The sequence below is a fragment of the Otolemur garnettii genome, unplaced genomic scaffold (assembly GCF_000181295.1).
Source record: "Otolemur garnettii isolate 467f Iridium unplaced genomic scaffold, OtoGar3 scaffold00028, whole genome shotgun sequence".
NCBI lineage: Eukaryota > Metazoa > Chordata > Mammalia > Primates > Galagidae > Otolemur > Otolemur garnettii.
The window spans coordinates 18,664,173-18,682,612 of NW_003852423.1; the positions used below are offsets into that span (position 1 = coordinate 18,664,173).

The window sequence follows — 18,440 nt, forward strand, 5'->3', positions numbered from 1 at the left end:
CCCAAGAGTTGAAGGTTGCGGTGAGCTGTGACGCCTTAGCACTCTACTGAGGGCGATATAGTGAGACTCTGTCTCAAAACAAATATATATGAACAGTAGGAAACATATGGGAATTTTAAGATTCTCAAAAAACTGCTTTCACTACTCTCAGAGCTAATAAACCGACCATGTTTACCGTCTCTGGCAAGTCCTTGCCTTAGTCCTCACGGTCTGCTCAGTCCACCAAATCCACCACGCAAGGCCACTTTCCTTTCTTTAGAGCCATCTTTCCCTGACAAAAGTCCAATTACACTGTGTTCCTCGTTTAATCAGAACTCAGGCCACTCTCTAAGCAGAGTATAAACTCCTTGACTTCTCCACCATCACCTACCCCCGCCACCACTTCATGATCTCAGCATAATTCTTGGCACTGGTATTAGGAAACTGAAGAACTCATAAAGAATTTCACTGACAATCCTTGGGTTTTTCTCTCCACTGACTTCCTCCTCGCTCCTGGCTCCCCTTTTTGTCTCCATTTCCTTAATCTGGATGTGCCTTAGGTCTCCAGAGAGACTTCCCTGCTGCTGATACTGTCAATCTCCCTCCACCCTCCATCCTCTCTTTTCATTCAGTCAGTATTTATTCATTAATTCCTTCATTTAAGTTCTAAAACAGGCCGGCACTGTCTTCCAGGTCTGGAGCTACAAAGATGAGCACCATTCACATAGTTTGTAACTTTAAGAACCTGATAGTCTAGCAGATAGAGATAAAAGACCACATACTATGAAGTATATTAAATGCTTACTCCTGGCACCTAAAAGGATACCTCCATTTGGATATTCCAACAACGGCTAAATTTCAGTGGGGTAAAAAAAATCAATCTCATTGTCTTTCCACTCCTTCCCTCCTAATTATTACCCTTTTCCAAGTAGCTGCGATCGTTAGTTATTAATACGTAGTATGCCCAGCTCCCTGTCTTCTATCCGTGAATACACCTGAGATGTCTCCTTTCTGATATTCTACATATACACTCAACATTAGCCCACTGGTCCATCTTCTTCCATCCCTTCTATGTTCAAGTTTTCCATCAAGTGGAAATTTACCCACTACTTCCATAAATATCCTTTCGGCAATATTTCCATTCTCAGAATATTTAATCAGAGCTTTCCATGTTTTCTGATACAAAGTACACCTTCTTATAATGGTTTGAAAGTTATCTACAAATCATCGACTCTCCAGGTTTGCTCAGTGGTGGCAAAATAACGGTCTTTGCTGTCATTCAGGCATATTTGTATTCACGTACATGGATTTCCATTTCCATTTGCCATTTCAATATATTTCTTCCCCATGAAATAAATCCCTTATTTTCATGAAGGCATCCTCCAAAATTAATTTACCTCTTCCTTGACACACAGAATCCAATTATCTCAGCAATCCTAAAGCATGTTACATAATGAGCATTCTATGTAACACACCCAGCCAAGTACCTGCCGGACACAGAGTACATCCTCAGTTTGTTAGTGTCCTGTGCATAATTCTGGAGCAGCTACTAGTCATTTCTTTTTCAAATCATTTTTTTGGGGGCCTAATTTGTCAGTGATTTTAACCAGACACTTAAATGATCTCATACTTTCACATAATGAGTATGAATAACCAAGGCACAGGGGCTAATCCAAACAAATGTATTATTACTGTCTTCCTCAAAAGAACTCGAGACAAACTCCTTATCAGTGAATGTACCAATTACTGAATGTACAAATGTCATTCTCTATGTCCAGTTTGAAAACTATAGATCTTAGTATAGCTACAGAAGCTGGGGAGATTGCTTGGTTAAATTTAAATTTTCTCTGTCCCTCAAAAAATTAATAACGATTTTCTTTGTCTTCAATTTCCCCCCGGTTCCATGACTGCATTTTTGGTTGACACAGGTGAGCCAGCCTACGTCAGCCTATGTCACAAGGAATAAGAATTAAGAGGAGTTAGCAATAATTATATACTTACATAGATATGCATATATACATAACCACACATATACACATATATATTATCTCCTTTCATTCATTGAAAAATGTTACCTAGATAAAACAAAGGACTATGTAAGTAACTATTAAGGGCAGGAGTGAACCAATGATCCAATGAAGATTTCTTAGAATCACTTAGAGTAAAATCTTAAAATTTTCCCATGCGATCAAAACCTATGGAACCACGGGAAGTATGGTGCTCCACTCCCATATTTTAAATTATTCAAGTAGAGGCCCGTAAATCTCTCAAGTTTTTAAGGGGAAAAAATTTTCAGGTCTCTAAACCAAAGTGGCAGGATGTTTGTCCAGGCACTAAAAACATTTTCAGGGTGAGCCAGGTTCTCCTGCACAGCTAAGATTTCAAGAGCATTTATGAGAAAGTTTCCTTCCAAGAGAAGGCACTGATGTTATACTTGGCTGGGGGAAAACCGACTCACAACACAGAAAGTTCTATTTTTTCCCCTTTTTTTCTTCCCCATGTTTTCCTACCCTCTCCTTGAGTAGCCAAGTCTTTAAAAAGCAATGACATTATATATTGGCATCGAGGGATTCCAAGTTTCAGAGTGTTTATGAAACGATGTTATTTGTTGCAGCCAAAATGTGTAAACTAGAATCTAGATCCTCACAAAACACAACAGATAAAGTAATAGAGGAGATAGAGGCTGGCAGGGAAAAAATATTTCTCCCAAGTGGTATGAATTTGGCATTAATAGGAAGCCAACTCTAGACCACAGAGATAGGCAGCTTTTGTGAGCCCATTTCCTAGTTGAGTTTGGTGGAGATAAAGCCTCATTTAAAAGACAGTTGCCTGTATACAATTCCTGGGTTGTCAAAGTGCTGAATCCGGTCCAGCTAATGAATAAAAAAGGTTAACCTTACAAAAAAATTAAGTAATTTCTTGATGTCTATTTTTCAAATTCATATAAGGGATCTCTAGACAGCAATGCATGAAAATAGAATGACTAAGAATGAGGACATGGAATGAACTGTGTTGCTTTTTAAAAATATTTCATAAGCACTTTAAAAAGTGCTTATCTTTGTTATGTTAGACTTAATGTAATTCTTGATTTAATTTCAGTGAAGGAAAACTCTTAAGTAGTTAGAAAATTAAATTACTGTCATCCTCTCTGACTACTACTGACACCATTTAAAGAAACACAGCTTGGCAATTCCCTTCCATTCATAAGCAAAATTAGACTTAAAATACACTTAAACACAGTACCACTGTATGCCTTCTCTTCTTCAAGTTATGTTTTTGCTATTAGTGGTTCTTAGGCGAATTTCATTTCACAGAAATGTATTAAGCCCTTACTCTGTGCCAGGCTCTGATGATAGATACAGTCAGGAAGAAGCCGTGTTTCTGCCTTCCTGGGTTAACCATCTATTGGGAGAGATGGTCTGTGATACACAAAATTCACAGCAATGTGATAAATGCTGACAGAGAGACGTATAGGAGCTCTCAGGGGACTAGAGAACAGAAGAAATCACTTAACTCTACTGGTAAGGTCGGGGAGGGATGAGGAAGGGACAGTGCTGGCTAAACCAGGCTCCGGGAACCACTTTTTACACTCAGAAATCACAGGTGCATGATAATTGGGAAAGAGCCCTGAACCATGCAACCAAGGACACCCCACTCACTCCATGACCTCACTCAACCCCGCGAGCCACTGCACCCCCCGCCTCCTGACCAGAAATAACAAGACTGTCTGTTCTGTTCTGGAAAGGATTGCTGTTGGGAATCAAAAGAGCTAATGTCAGTGAAAGGACAACATAACTTCAAGGAATTCACATTCAGCACAACATCATTGCCACATTCTACAGCAAAAGAGGCTCTAATAACAGACCAGCAGGGCAATTTGGATGTGGAAAAGAAGGCCTGCTAGAAATTCACAAAGAGTAAAAATTTTGCCTAGTGTAAAAAAATCCATAAACCCCAGTATCTTCAGGTTCGGACTTGCTTCTCTAGAACTTATCTTAGGGAGACAGAACATAGCAATTCATTGTCTGCGCTCCGAATCTATCATGTACACTCCTGGCCACCACCTAAGGAAGGCATTTTACAATCATAGCAATTTTGTCGGCTTTTACATCTATAATAGATTCTTTTCTGTTTAGCAATTTATGCCACTAGGCAAAAAGCCGCTTACTCCTTTTTGGTGTGTCTTCTATGATTCCTTTGGCTATAAGCAAAACGTGTCCAGTGGTATGTCAAGAAAGCCCTTATCTTAAATAAACACGCAATATACAGCAGGCATGCAACCTGTCAGGCCTCCAATCCCAGCCCCTCACTGGACGGCCTTGGGCTACCTGATGCCCTTCAATTCAAGGCAGCATTTCCCCCAAGATACTGATTAATTCAAGAAGAAAAGCAGTAACTTCACAGGGAGGGCACCGAACAGATACCACCTCAGCCAAGTCCCCAGGGGTAACATCACCACCAAGAAGAGAAACCGACAGCAAGGACCGGGGCAGGGGTGCCCGGGAAGGACGCACCACTGCTTCCCCAGCACTTCCCCCCAAACCGCAGACCCATCCTTCATTTAACCACGAGGCAAATATAAGACAAATCCAAACTCGGGACATTCTACAAAATAACTGGCCAGTGTCAAAGTCATGAATGACAAGGAAAAAACTGAGGGACTGTCACACATTGGAAGAGGCTAAAGAGATGTGACAACCAAATTCAATGTGGACCCTAGATCTGATCCTTAATCAGAGAAAAACATTAGCAGAAAAACAGTGAAATCAAATGAAGGGATTGCACCCCTGCTAATTTATTTAATTTCAACAGCTGTACTATCATTATGCAAAATGTTAACATTGGGGAAGCTGGATAAAAGGTATACGGAAGATTCTGTGTCACTTTTTTGCAACTTCGCTGCTATTCCAAAATAAAAGGATTTAAACTCCAAGTGAACCTTGCTGGACTTTGCTTTGATTTTCCAGCTTGCACAGATTCACTGAAATACTTTATTTTAGATAACCCTTCCCAGTCATCTATACTCATAAAATAAACTTGTGAATTCCAAACATCTCTATATTCCTAACACAGTGGTGAGGGGGTGGAAATGCCAAAACATTTATAAATCATTTCATTTCAGAAATTCAAAGGGAGGAAAAAAATAAGTACGTAACTAGAAATCATTTATGATTCAATACTACATTTAAGATTCTGAAGATCAGGACTATTTCTCTTTGGTCAGAAAAATGGAAACAGAAGTTGGTAGACCTATATTTATTTTGCAGGGCATGATAGGGGCTCTTCTGCCCTCTCCCCACACCAGATCCACCGTTGTTAGGTTCTTCCCAAAGGAGGAGTCAGCGGAACTGGCTGAGGTCTGAGATGTTCGTCACACCATGAGTGCACAGGCTCCCTCTGCCCAGGATGCCCGGCCCCGGTGTGCCTCCTCATGTATCCCCGCTTCAAACCTCTCTATACGTTGCCTCTTTCCCTTTCCAGAAACACCACGTTGAGGATGAAAGGTTCAAGAAGAACATTAAAGACTCTGCTCAACTCTAGAGACCATCAGAGTCATGCACAGGGAATCAGACACTTGTGCAGTTATTAGCAATGTGACACACTGATTTCCCAGAGCTATGGGTCCTCACATGCAGTCCCTTATCATTCCCATGAGGACAAAATATCATTTGCATAGAGAATTTGGGTATCCTGACCCCTCATTTGTAATACTATCAAAAAAGGAAACAATAATAAAATATCCTCAAAGCAGAGAACACAGCTGATGAAAGAAGGACATCCATTAAGCCCAGGAAGCACAATCTGCATTACCTTCTTAATGAACGCCACAGAAAACGTGTCCCAGGACACTATGCCATGGTCCATCAGCTCGACGAAGGCTGTCAGGGTGAAGGACAGCATGTCTCCAAAGCTGCAAAACAGAAGTGGGTACAAGAGGCATGAGCCCCAAAGCTGACCATGAGGCAAGACACAGACGCAAGAAAGTTTTGCGAAAGTGAACACGAGCAGAATTTGAAAAGATGCTTGGGCCAAGCACAGTGGCTCACACCTGTAATCCTCGCACTCTGGGAGGCCGAGGCAGGTGGATCACCTGAGCTCAGGAGTTCGAGACCAGCCAGAGCAAAAGCGAGACCCTGTCTCCACTAAACATAGAAAAACTAGCCAAGCATTGTGATGAGTGCCCGTAGTCCCAGCTACTTCGGAGGGCTGACTCCTCCTTAGCCTGAGCGACAGGAAGGGGCAGGCAGCATCGCTGAGATCAGGCAGGACTTCCACATGGAGCAGACCTGGATTCACACTGACTCAGTCTGGCCAGCTGGGTCACTGGGGGCAATTCACTTACCCTCCCTGAGCCCTTGTTTTCTCAGCTGAAAAAGTGGGTAGTGATACCTATTTAACCACACGGCTGCTGGTGGAACCAGAGGACCTTATGATGTGTGTTACATATGAGAGCACTTAGTAAATGATACCTTAAAAAGCAAAGCCTCTCAGGGAATCAAAGTTAGGGCAGCCCAGGGAAGACAATGGGCTTCTTTTATTATCCACGGGTAAATGGGAAAAGTAAAAATAATTCTATTAAGAGAATTAGCACTTTGGAAAGGATTCAAGGGTCTACAGACACCACTATGTATATACCCAGACGCAAACACACCACATATGAGTGAACACACACACTTGTGTTACACTGGTCAGCACGTGATCTTTAGTTAATGGCTTTTATGGAATATCTATGGAGATCGTGACTCCATATAAAGGGCTAACATTATTTCAACCACATTATATTATGACCATAATGTTTAGAAATCCTGATAGAGATTTGGGGGCCTCCAATGAAAGAACTGCCCATCAGAAATAGTTCCACCTAGGACTTTATCACACAGAATCTAGTGCTTTCGAGACAACACTTTTTTTTTTTTTTGGCCAGGGCTGGGTTTGAACCTGCCACCTTCGGCATATGGAGCCAGCGCCCTACCCTTTTTGAGCCACAGGTGCTGCCCTCAAGACAACATTTTAACAGACACTTAGACCCTCAGAATCGTTCACTGACACTCACCTTTATGATAAATTATCATCATCATAAACATTAACTTAAAACCTTCAAGGATAAATCTTCTCTCTCAATTGTATTACCTTATGGCTGTCAGGATTTCTACACTGTGTTATATGATGACGGCACTGATTCCTATGCCCAATTTCTTAAAAATAAATTTGATTATTGTGATTTTTAATCTGGAGCTTTCATACCATCACTGCTACCCTATGAAGTCTCCAGCATATTTAGATTGTATCTTCTCATCTATTTTTAATTAGTAGAATAGAAAACAGATCCTCAAGTCCCCTTCTTCCTACTGTCGTATTCAGCCCAAAAACGACCTTTGAAAATCTGCATCATCTCAGGAATTGGGATGCTGAAAGGAATCTATGAAAGGAGAAGCAGCCTCGGGGAAGGACAATGACCAAAAGCTTCAGGGACCAGAGGGGATGGGACAAACGAGACAGGAATGGCTAAGTGGGTAGCTTCTGGAGCCAGAGAGCAGAGGTTTCCCTTCCAGCTCTAAGAGGACAAATCACCCACCGTTTCATGCTCCAGTCTGATCATTTATTAAAAATGGAGATGACCACAATGATGGCGGTGTTGGTGATACCTGACTCAGATTGTTGGAGAAAACACACTAACACACTTAAAACCTTCTGAGCACTGTGCAGTGAATAGCAAGGAGCCAGTTAATGTTAGCTGTTATCACCATGCAAAAGGATATTTTAAAATGATGGATGAAGCCCATGATTTTCAAATATTTCACCTTCATTCTGACAAGCATTCTCTGTTCTTAGAACCAGAAAGAAAAAAAAATGCAAGGAAAGCCGAATCTCTCAGGCCAAATGGAAAAGCAGCTAACACCACTTGTCTTTTCAGAGCTGCATGCGGGCAATCCCAATCTCACAGGTGCCCCTAGGTGGCATCAAAGGATCATGCGTCAAAAAGAAATGCCAGACCAGAAACCACAAACGCATTTGAAGGAAAAAGAAAAAATAAACTATGAGACAGGTTACAAATGGGTTAAAAAGAGCAGTGAGAAAGGTTAAATGAAAATTGGAGAATGAGTCTTTCTACAGAGTCTAATCGAGTCAAGAAAATCCAAGTATCTGATTGAAAAAGAAAAGAAAGAAAGAGAAGGAAGGAAGGAAGGAAGGGAGGGAGGGAGGGAAGGAGGGAGGGAAGAAAGGAAAGAAAGAAAGATTGCCTCAGGAAATAGGAACCAGATAATAAAAGCAACTAGTAAGATTTATTAATAGACTAAATCCATTTATTAATAGACTAAGGATTTATTAATAGAATAAGCACAAATATTACTGTGAAAACATTATTACATAACAATATATACCATTAGTAGTAAGCAATATTAGCTCTTTTTTTTTTTTTCCTTAAAAAGAAGAAAAACAGCCAAATGATAACTAATAGTTGACATCTGCTTATACCCAGCAGGCTGAAGGACATTACACGCTAACAGATTTTCACAGGCACTCCATGGGAGAGGAGCACCTACAGCCTCTAACAGTGAAAACCCAGCCTCGGTGACGTCAGCCAGGACAACCCATGGAGCAGGCAGCGGCAGAGGAGCGCACGCTATTGCAACCAAATTCTCCAAGTTCCCAGTTAGCCATGTGACACAGGGAATGCACAGGACACTCATCTTCTTCAGTTGCTTTAAAATCAAAAGATACATTACATTTATGCTCTCTAATATATCAAGCAAAAGGACTCTGCTCCCGAGCTACCTGCTCAGTGCAACCCTAATCCAAATGGCTTGAGCAACATCTGGGGACAGTCAATCTCCTCTGAAATATTCCAGGACTCTGTCTACAGACGCCTCTGGCCTTGGGGAAAATGGGGAGAGGAGGAGGCAGAGTATCATTTGGTTTTGAAATCTCCAGGTTGGTTTGGGGCCAGGATTTCAATCTCTTATGGCTGTCCAAGAGATGGAGTACTCTTTCCGAGACTGCAGGTGGAGCTCTGCAATTATTCATTAGGGCAAATGAGAGAAAGGCTTCTTCACATTTAGACACCAACCAAGGAGCTCAGAGGAAGGACAGTGCTCTTGGTCTATCTATCATAATAACATACTAGAGAGGTAGAAAGAAAGAATTATGTAATATAACCTATATGCATTATTTTTTAATATCATATAATCATTGAAAGGGGCAGCCTTGCAAAAATTACAAAAATAATGGGAAAATACCAAATCCTATAATTTGCTAGTATCAGTAAAATACGAATCTTACAAATTCTTTTGCTGGGCACCCCATGCATTTGTTTTCATAAACCAGTTGATGATCCCAACAGGCCAAGAGGAAATGTAAATTCTTTCTCTTTATATTTCACCAGCTCCTTTGCCTTTTAGAATTTGTTCCAGCCTTATGTGATTCCTGCGTGTCCCCAACAAACACGAGAATATGAACAATCACGCCTCAGGGTTGGGAACACCTGAAAAAATGTCTGTCTTCAATACTGCCAGAGAAAAAACGGACACAGCATTCGCATTCACAATACCTGGTTAACTTGATGACAGTTACTTTTTGTCCCCTTAGTGGGGTAGGGGCAGGGGGGCGACTGCCCACTAGATCTCAGGATGGGCACTGTTCCTTTTCTTCCTTCGGGATGCCCAGGCCGTCTCCCTGCTCTCTGCTTCCGTCTCTCTTTCCCTCCCTCACTCCACCTTCCCTTCTCTCACTTCCTCTCTCTCCTCCTAAAATACAAAATAAAGTCTATACTTTTATATCCTAATCTTGGCCTAGAGAATCTTTTTTCTTGTCATGCACTCAGCACAACTGAGCTTTTTCCCCAACCTATCAATACTATTTTATATATAATGCACATACATATATCAAAAATACACATATATAAATATACTCTGTGTGTGTATATATATTCTGTATATAACATACGTAATTCATTATGACTAGTCGCTGAGTGACATAGGAGTTTTCCATGAGGAAGAACGTTTTCAAGATTGAACTTCAAATCCTCAGTGACAAGGAATGATGGTCAGGCTAAAATTTTATTATGTTCCAAATCAAGAGAGTGAATCACCTCTTTCAAATGAAGTAGTTATAACAGAGCTTACTGAACCCTGACATAGATTCTGTTTCCCCTCTGAGAGGAGTGATTCAGGCTCCAGAGAGGGAGAGCAGAAGGAAGCAGGTTCCACCTCTGGGTATGGAAGATCAAGGCTATTACAGATAAGAAGCAAACACATGGTACATTCAGGAACATTTTTATTTGTTTGGGTTATTTCTTTTTGTAAAGTGTTAGGCTAAAGATTTTGCAGTTCTGGCTGCTACAAATTAAGTCAACCGCAAACTACATACTGGTAGAAAGCCACTGTCACAGCCAACACACCATGTGTGCTGGAAGGATTCAAATAAATGTTTCTCATCAACAGTAGAGATCATCTTCATTCCAACAAAATCTAGCCAATCTCGAAACAAGCCTGTAAATTTATGCTGCTAATTTTATAAAAGAATAGTCCTTCCAAATGTTCCCAGGGAGCGGTAAGGCTGGCAAAGAATTAGAGAAAAGATGAACATAAAGGCCACGTTTAAAGTTATCAAATTGTACAGAATAGATCCCTTATTGCCAAAGCTAATGGCTATAGTTCTTCTCTGCCATTTGAGTTTTTACACATATTTTCTTCTAGGGAGGGGCAAAATTTTCATACATTGAAGGGTATGAATTTCTAGATCACTCAAGAGACATTCCCTTTAGCCTTCAGAATCAGCAAAAATTCTTCTGGCTCTTTTGTTGGAAATTTAAGTGCTGGGCTCCATTCTATTGCATTGATCCAATGTCCATTTCCTTATCAGTAGATTTCCTGATCAGCCAGTATCAGACTGTCCTAACAGCTGACTTTATGATAAGTATTGAAGTCAGTTAATAAAATTCTTTAACTTTACTGTTGACTGTTTCGGCTACACGTTTCCAATTAAACATTAGGATTGACCTTGTAATTCGTTCAAAAAATAATGAATTGATATTTCATTGAACTTATAAATTAACTGGGGGAAGAATGGCTAGCCTTACAATATTTTGTCTTCCAACCCATGAAATGGTATTTCCCCTTCTTATGTAGGTCTTCTTTCATTTCTCTCACTATTTATTTATTTTTCAGTAAACAGACATCACGTATCTCTTGCTGAATTTATTTCTAAAAACAAACCATGATTTATTCCTAAGAAGAAATTATGACTTTGGCACTGTGTAAATGGAAATTTTTAAATTTTGTTTTCCAGTTGTTTGCTGCTAGCATATAAAAATACATCTGTTTTTAATATATTGATGTTATATGCTGAATCCTTGCTAAATTCAATTGTATGTAGCAGTTCCTCTGAAGATTCTTTAGGAATTTCTACATAGACAATAATGTCTTCTATGAATAGAGGTGGTTTTACATCTTCCTTTCTGATATTATGCTTTTTATTTCTTTCTTCAGTTATTACAATGTAAGAATTTGCATAGGACGTTGAACGCAGCAAGCACGCCAGGCACCATAGTTCATGCCTGTAATCCTATCACTCTGGGAGGCCAAGTCCATGGATCACCTGAGCTCAGGAGTCAAGATCAGCCAAACCAAGAGTGAGAGACCCTGTCTCTAATAAAAATACATGTGGTAGGTATTTTTACTGAGAGACCCAGTTACTTGGGAGGGTGAGGCAAGGGAATCGCTAGAGCTGAAGAGCTTAAGGTTGCTGAGTTATGACATTACAGCACTCTACCCAAGGCAACAGAGTGAGACTCTGTCTCAAAAAAAAAAAAAAATGCAGAAAGCAAACATATTTGCCTTATTATCAATCCTTAGGGTAGGACACATTAGTCTTTCAACATTAAGTATGATGAGTTTTGCATAGAAGCTTTATCAAGTTAAAGAAGTTCTCTCTATTCCTAGCTTGCTGAGAACATCATGAAGGGTGTTGGATATTATGAAATGTTTTTTCTTTATTACGATTTTTCTCTTTAGGTTTTCTCCTTTACTTTGTTAAATGCTGAGTCACATTGATTCATTTTCAAATATTAAACCATTTCTGAAATAAACCCATATTGGTCCAAATGTTTTAATACATTGTTTGATTGCATTTATTTGACAGAATTCACCCCATGGGAAGCTCTGCCTGTTTGAGGAGTCCCACACATGTAGAAATGAGCAGGCCCTCACCATGTGCACAGCCTAGGGCCTGCCTCTGAGTGTGGCCTGGATTTAAAAGCTGCCACAAATCTTTAAGGAAACTGTCAGCTAATTGCCCACCTCATGACCGAGCAGCAATTTTTTTCTTGAAAGAAGATCAAAGCCATATGTTTCCACAGCCAATACATTTGGGTAATTTCTGTTTTCTAAGGCCATTGTCAATTTCATCTAAAACTTTACACTTACTGTCATGAAATAATTCACAATATTCCTTTATTTTCCTTTTCATATAAACCTATAGTGATATCCCCTCTTTCACTACTGGTGTTAATATTTAAATTTATTTCTTCTTTCATTCCTAATAAGTATTTTCAAATAATCAATTTTTTGCTTTAGTTTTTCTATTATTTATTTCTTTTCTGTGTCATCAATTGCTGCTCTTTTTATTCTCTTCTTAAATTCTTTTATTATCTTCTACTTTATTCATTTGTTCCCCTAGCTTCTTAAGTAAAAACTTAGACAATAATCTTTGTTATTCTTTTCCAAAATAGGAATTTAGGGGTATTAATTTCACTCTAAGCACTGCTTTAGCTGATCCACAGATTTTGGTATGTTTTCATTACCATTCAGTTAAAAGTATTTGGTAATTTCAACTGGGTTATTCCTCAATTCCTGGGTAATAGGAAAGTGTGTTTTCTAATGTCTAAACATATGAGGCTTTCAGCTACTTTGCAGTTATTGATCTTTAATTGGATTTCCTGTTCTCAAAGAACATAATCTCTATAATTTCATCATTTCAAAATTCCTGAGATTAACTATGGCCCACCATAAGGTCTACCTTGATGAATATTTTACCTGTACTTGAAAAAAATATCTATTCTACTATTTGGGGGTGTGATGCTCTAAAAATTACAATTAAGAAAAGACTACTGATAGTGTTGATATCAACTTCTATATTCTTACTGGTTTTACCTAGTATTCCTATCCGTTAGATGAGAATGGTGTTAAAATCTCCAATAATGATGATGAGTTTATCTACTTTTCTTTTTAATTGTCAGTTCATATTTTACGTGTTTTGAAGTCTTATTATTACATGCATGCCTTTAACATTTATGTCTTCTAAAAAAAATTTTAAAAAGACATTTATGTCTTCTGTTTTCATTATTGCTCTTTATCTCTGATAATATATTGTCTTCAAGTCTTATTAATTATTATTAATATAAAACTACTCAGGTTCATCATTAGTAACATTTGCAGTAAGTATGTTTCTCCATTCTTTTACTTTCAAACTACATCTGCCCTTATATTTATGGTACATATCTTCTAAACTGTATAGAGCTGAGCTGAGTCACACATTGTAAATTTGATCTACAATCTAAGCCTTTTAATAGGGGTGCTTAATCCATTTACGTTTAATGTAGTGATTTAAATAAATGTAAGTCAGCCAATTTGTTATTTATTTTCTATGTATTCCAGTATGTTTTGTGATCTATTCTCTTTTGTTACCATCTTTTGGGTTAGTCAAGTATATCTTAGTAGTCCAATTTAATTCCTCCTTTGAATTTTGCTCCTTTGCATTAACTTTTTAGTTGTGACTCTATGGATTACAGTGTGCACTATTGACATATTAATGTGTACTGAAAGGGAAGATTTTACAAGAGGAATCTTGCTGTAGTGCCATTTCTTTCACACTCCCGTTCTTTGTATTCTTCCTATCATACACATTATAGCTACATATGTTACAAACCATACCAAATGGCATTATAATTTTAGCTTGATACTTCTTTTTTTAATTTGAGAAGTTTGAAGGAAAGAAAACCATATTTTGTCTTTTGTAGCTACCCACACATTTACAATTTCTAGTATTTTTCATACCTTTTATAGATCCCAGTTTCTTTTTTTGCTGTTGTTGACCCACAGTCCCACTCTATGTCTCTGAGAAGAGTGTGATGGTCTCACAGCTCCCTGCAACCTCAGACTTGGGCTGCGGGCATCCCACTGCCTCAGCCTCCGGAAGCCATTGGGATTCCAGGCACTTGCCACAGCACCCAGCTGGGTTTTTCCATTTTTTTAGGAGTTAGGGTCTCACTCTCACTCAGGCACATCCCATAGATCCCAGTTTCTATCCAGTTAGAAGATGGTGTGAATCTAAAGAATTTCCTTCATGGGTGGCATCTGTGACTCAAAGGAGTAGGGTGCAGGCCCCATATGCTGTAGGTGGTAGGTTCAAACCCAGCCCCAGCAAAAAAAAGAATTTCCTTCATATTTTTCTACCAATATTTTCTATCATTATTTCCTCAAATATTTTTTGCCTCATTCTTTTCTCTTTCCTCTCGGGACTTTGATTAAATGCATTTGATGCATTGTTCTGCTTGTTGTTATCTCATAGGCCATGTGATCATTACTCATTTTATCTATGTTTTAGATTGGGTAAAATATGCTGACCTATCTTTTTATTTTTTAATTGTCAACATACCTTTTCTTCAGATTCATCTGAGGGTACATATCATTAAGTTACATAGTTTGCATTTGTAAAGCTAAAGTCTAACTTACAGTAAGCTGATCCATCTAAGTTTACTGTCTCTTCTTTTGGCATCTTCAACCCACACAGAATAAATTTTCCTTTTAAATTTTCCTTTATTATATTTTTCAGTTTAATAATTTGTATTGTTACTCTTTGTAGTTCTTATTTATCAGTTAAGACTCAAGATCTGTGCATTCACTACACTGATCCTTTTCTTTAGTCTTTTAACATATTGATTTTTAAAAATGTGCGGGTTTTTTGTTGTTGTTTGTTTTGTTTTATGAGAAAGGGCCTCATTCCACTGCCCTGGGTAGAGTGGGGTGGCATCAAGGCTCATAGACACCTCAATCTCTTGGGCTCGAGTGGTCCTCTTGCCTCAGCTTCCCAAGTAGATGGGAATACAAGTGCCCACCACAACCCTGGGCTAGGTTTTTTTTTTTTTTTTTTTTTTTTTTATCTATTTTTGGTAGAGACAGGGTCTTGCTCTGGCTTAGGCTGGTCTCAAACTCCTATGTTCAAGCAATCCTCCCACCTCAGCCTCCCAGAGTGCTAGAATTACAGGTGTGAGCCACTGCACCCAGCTATTTATAAAATTTGTTTTAAAACCTTCATTTGTTAAAACCAACATTTGGGCATCTCATGGTCAGTTTGCACTACCTGCTTTTCCCCCCTTATCAGTGGCTTTCCCTTTTCTATTTCCTCATACATGTACACCTAGTAATTTTTTTATTGCATACTAGACATTGTGAATAAAATGTTGCCAAGGCTCAGCATTCAGGTTTCTTCCCCTGAAGAGTGCTGATTTTTGTTCTGGCAGGAAATTAAACTCCAAACTGTTCAGTGAGTGACAGCCCTCCGTTCAATTCTTTCATTTCTAGTTGCTGTTTTGGCCAGGTCCCCTGGGGTTTTCACATACCCAAGTGTATCCACACTTCAGTGATGAGCAAAGGATTTGGTCAGAATTTACATGTAGTTGTGGGGTCTCACATCCTCTGAGCTTCCCCTCTTCCATGAATTCTCCCTAATTAGCTAGCTGTTAGGCCAGCCCTAAACTATGTCCTCTTAGTATCTTACTAAAGTCTGAAGCTTTCTGCCACCTTATCCTACCTGGATGAGCAGGTGTTCTCAGGCAAAGAGCAACAAACACACACATATCTCATCCAATTCCCATCTGTTCATTTAAGGGTTGATTCCTTCTACTTTCTGCCTTCTTTGTGTTGCTATTCAGTCCCTTGGAAGAGTTTATTTTGTGCAGTCTTTATAATTGTTATCTGTGCTTGTTAGTTTGATTATGGTACTCTGCCGTTACCATAACAAAGACCCTGGCCATTGATTTTTATTTATGATTAACAAAAGGAAATCATTAACCATAGTTAAACTGGCCAGCACCCTTATATACCAAAAAATTAAAACTACCGATAGCCAAATTTTTGAGGAATTATTTTGAATATGGAGCCCAAAATTCCTCTATGTTAGCAAAGAGAACATATTTTTTTCTCTGTTGGATGAAACAGGATTGAATTGTATCTCTTCCGTCTCATTTCAACTTTTAAACCAGTGGTTCTCAACCTTCCTATGGTTGGGGGTCACTACAATATGAGGAAAGGCATTAAAGGGTCACGGCATTACGAAGGTTGAGAACCACTGTTGTAAACCAAGGAAATACTGATCTTGTTTGGTGGATGTAAGTATGGATTAGAAATAATGAGTGTAAATGCTGAGATGCTAGTACCCATGAAGTGCATTAAATATATCAAAATAAAATTTAAGAAGCTTTAGCCTAGAAACTCAACATTGCTTTCTACTTTATTAGGACTGGTTTTGGCTGTTCCTGCAACCAATACTTTTTCTATTCGTGAAGACTAGAGAAAGATGAATGATTTGAGACCAGTATCATACTACAGTACATTGAAGGGGAAGAGGGTTTTCTCCAAAGGCTTAAAAAACAGGGCTCCTGTTTTGAGATGCTGGTCAGTCTTCTTCCTCAAACTGAAATTATCTGCTTAACAGCTTGGCACCGTGGAGATATGTTCAGCCTACTTCAAACAGTTTGTTAGATAGAATTTAGACTCACCTATTCAGTGGATAAGAAAGGCACTTCCAAGGGAAAACTCTAAGAAAGAAGTTCTGAGATCTCCAGACACAATTATCCTGCAATTCACTTGATAGATAGGTGATCCAACATTTTCCCAGACTTGAGGTAAGTAATTTTCATTCTATACGTCAATCCTGAATATTTTTTTAAATGTGGATCTTTTTCTTTCTGAGCCATTGAAGAAAATCAAAGACGTTTGACTTTGAACATTACATAGGCCGTAAAAAAGAAAGTTTTGTTTAAAGTAATACATAAAATTATGGTTAGCATTACTGCAGAAGCAGGATAGCAATCCTGATGTGATCATTTGATGGTTACAAACATAAAATACCCTTTCCACTGAAAAGCAAAAAGAAAAGGAAAATGAATTTTTAAAGAACCCATTTATATATGAATATCATGCAGAAAACAAAAAATATTCACTTAGTCAAAATATCTAGATGCATAGTTATACAATCAGGCAGAGGACAGGATTTAATTATGCAGAGAAGAAGAAAGTATCAAATCATCAATATTAATTGATCACAAATTCTTACCAAGGCTTCATAATCTTCTGCAATTTCTGGTATCGTCTGCAAAATTTAAAAAACAACCATGTAAGGAGCATGTGTGAAAGCAATGATTCTTACATAAAGAATATATCCTGATGAAAATTCAGGATTAGCTATAGGACAGATGTAATGCTATGAAGTAAAAAAACTTTAGCCACTTCAAAACATAATAATAAATTGGTATTTTTAGCGATACATCATCAAAAGATCAGGATTAAGCTACTGTCACCAACCTACTGAATGTTGCAACTAGTACCATCAACAAGAACGGCGCATTTGGAAGGGAATGGGGAGATGTCCAGGGAAGGGGTCCTCCAGGAGTAAGAGTGGAAAATTTTCCATAAAAAAGGTAAGCCAAACTGGACCATTAAAAATATTTTATTAACTTTCTTTAGCAAAATGTTCCACTAATTGTACTTCCTCTTTTCTTTAAGAAAGATCATTTCTTCTGAAGGAAACACGGCTACGTCTTTGCAGTGAGACACTGCTGTAGTATTAAAGCCCAAGACTGGGACTCTAGAATGGTAGCCTGGAATAGACAAATCTGCTTGGAAGAAAGGACAATTATGCTTTGGGAAAAAAAAAAAAAACGAGATAAAATAAATCTGTGCTTCTACCTGGTCAAACCACCCCTCATTTCCCGAGTCTGCCAATCTCTCTGCTTTGAATGTGCTCTTCTCTCTGTATTACTAAATAATATTGTTTCCCTCCTTGTCCAAGAAAGTAAATTATATTCCAAACTCCCCTCATTCTAGGTTCCTCTGGGAACTCTCCCTGACGTCTGATTTCCCTTCCTCAGCCAGACGTGAGTGGCACCTGTCTCTGCTTGCCACAGCTAGAAGCCTTCTGACATCCCTTTATAGTTCCTTGAGGAAGGGCTCTGAGCTATAAGTAATTAGTGTCTGGTAATTCCAGAGTAGGGACCTAATAAATTGCTAGTGAATGGCTTTGTTCTTCAGAAGTTTCATATTCTCAACCACAAAGAATGTAATCACTTCAAAAACCCAAATGTCCACCTGAAGACTAAATTTAGTCTTTGGTAAAACGGTAGATGCAAAGTGTTAAAAAATATATATAAAGAGATCTTTTTCTTTCTCTACCCTTCACCTGCC

The 18,440-nt window shown here is 38.7% G+C and overlaps 1 protein-coding gene across 1 annotated transcript in view; it reads right to left on the reverse strand.

Annotated features, from left to right (window-relative positions):
• The window catches only part of ELMO1 (engulfment and cell motility 1), a 551,882-nt gene that overhangs the window by 350,015 nt on the left and 183,427 nt on the right, over positions 1–18,440 (reverse strand). Inside the window, exons 7-8 of the mRNA XM_003788592.3 lie at positions 17,314–17,349; positions 5,791–5,890 (exon numbers count right to left, since the gene is read on the reverse strand). Coding sequence (XP_003788640.1) covers positions 5,791–5,890; positions 17,314–17,349 — 136 coding nt within the window. The remainder of the gene's footprint in view (positions 1–5,790; positions 5,891–17,313; positions 17,350–18,440) is intronic.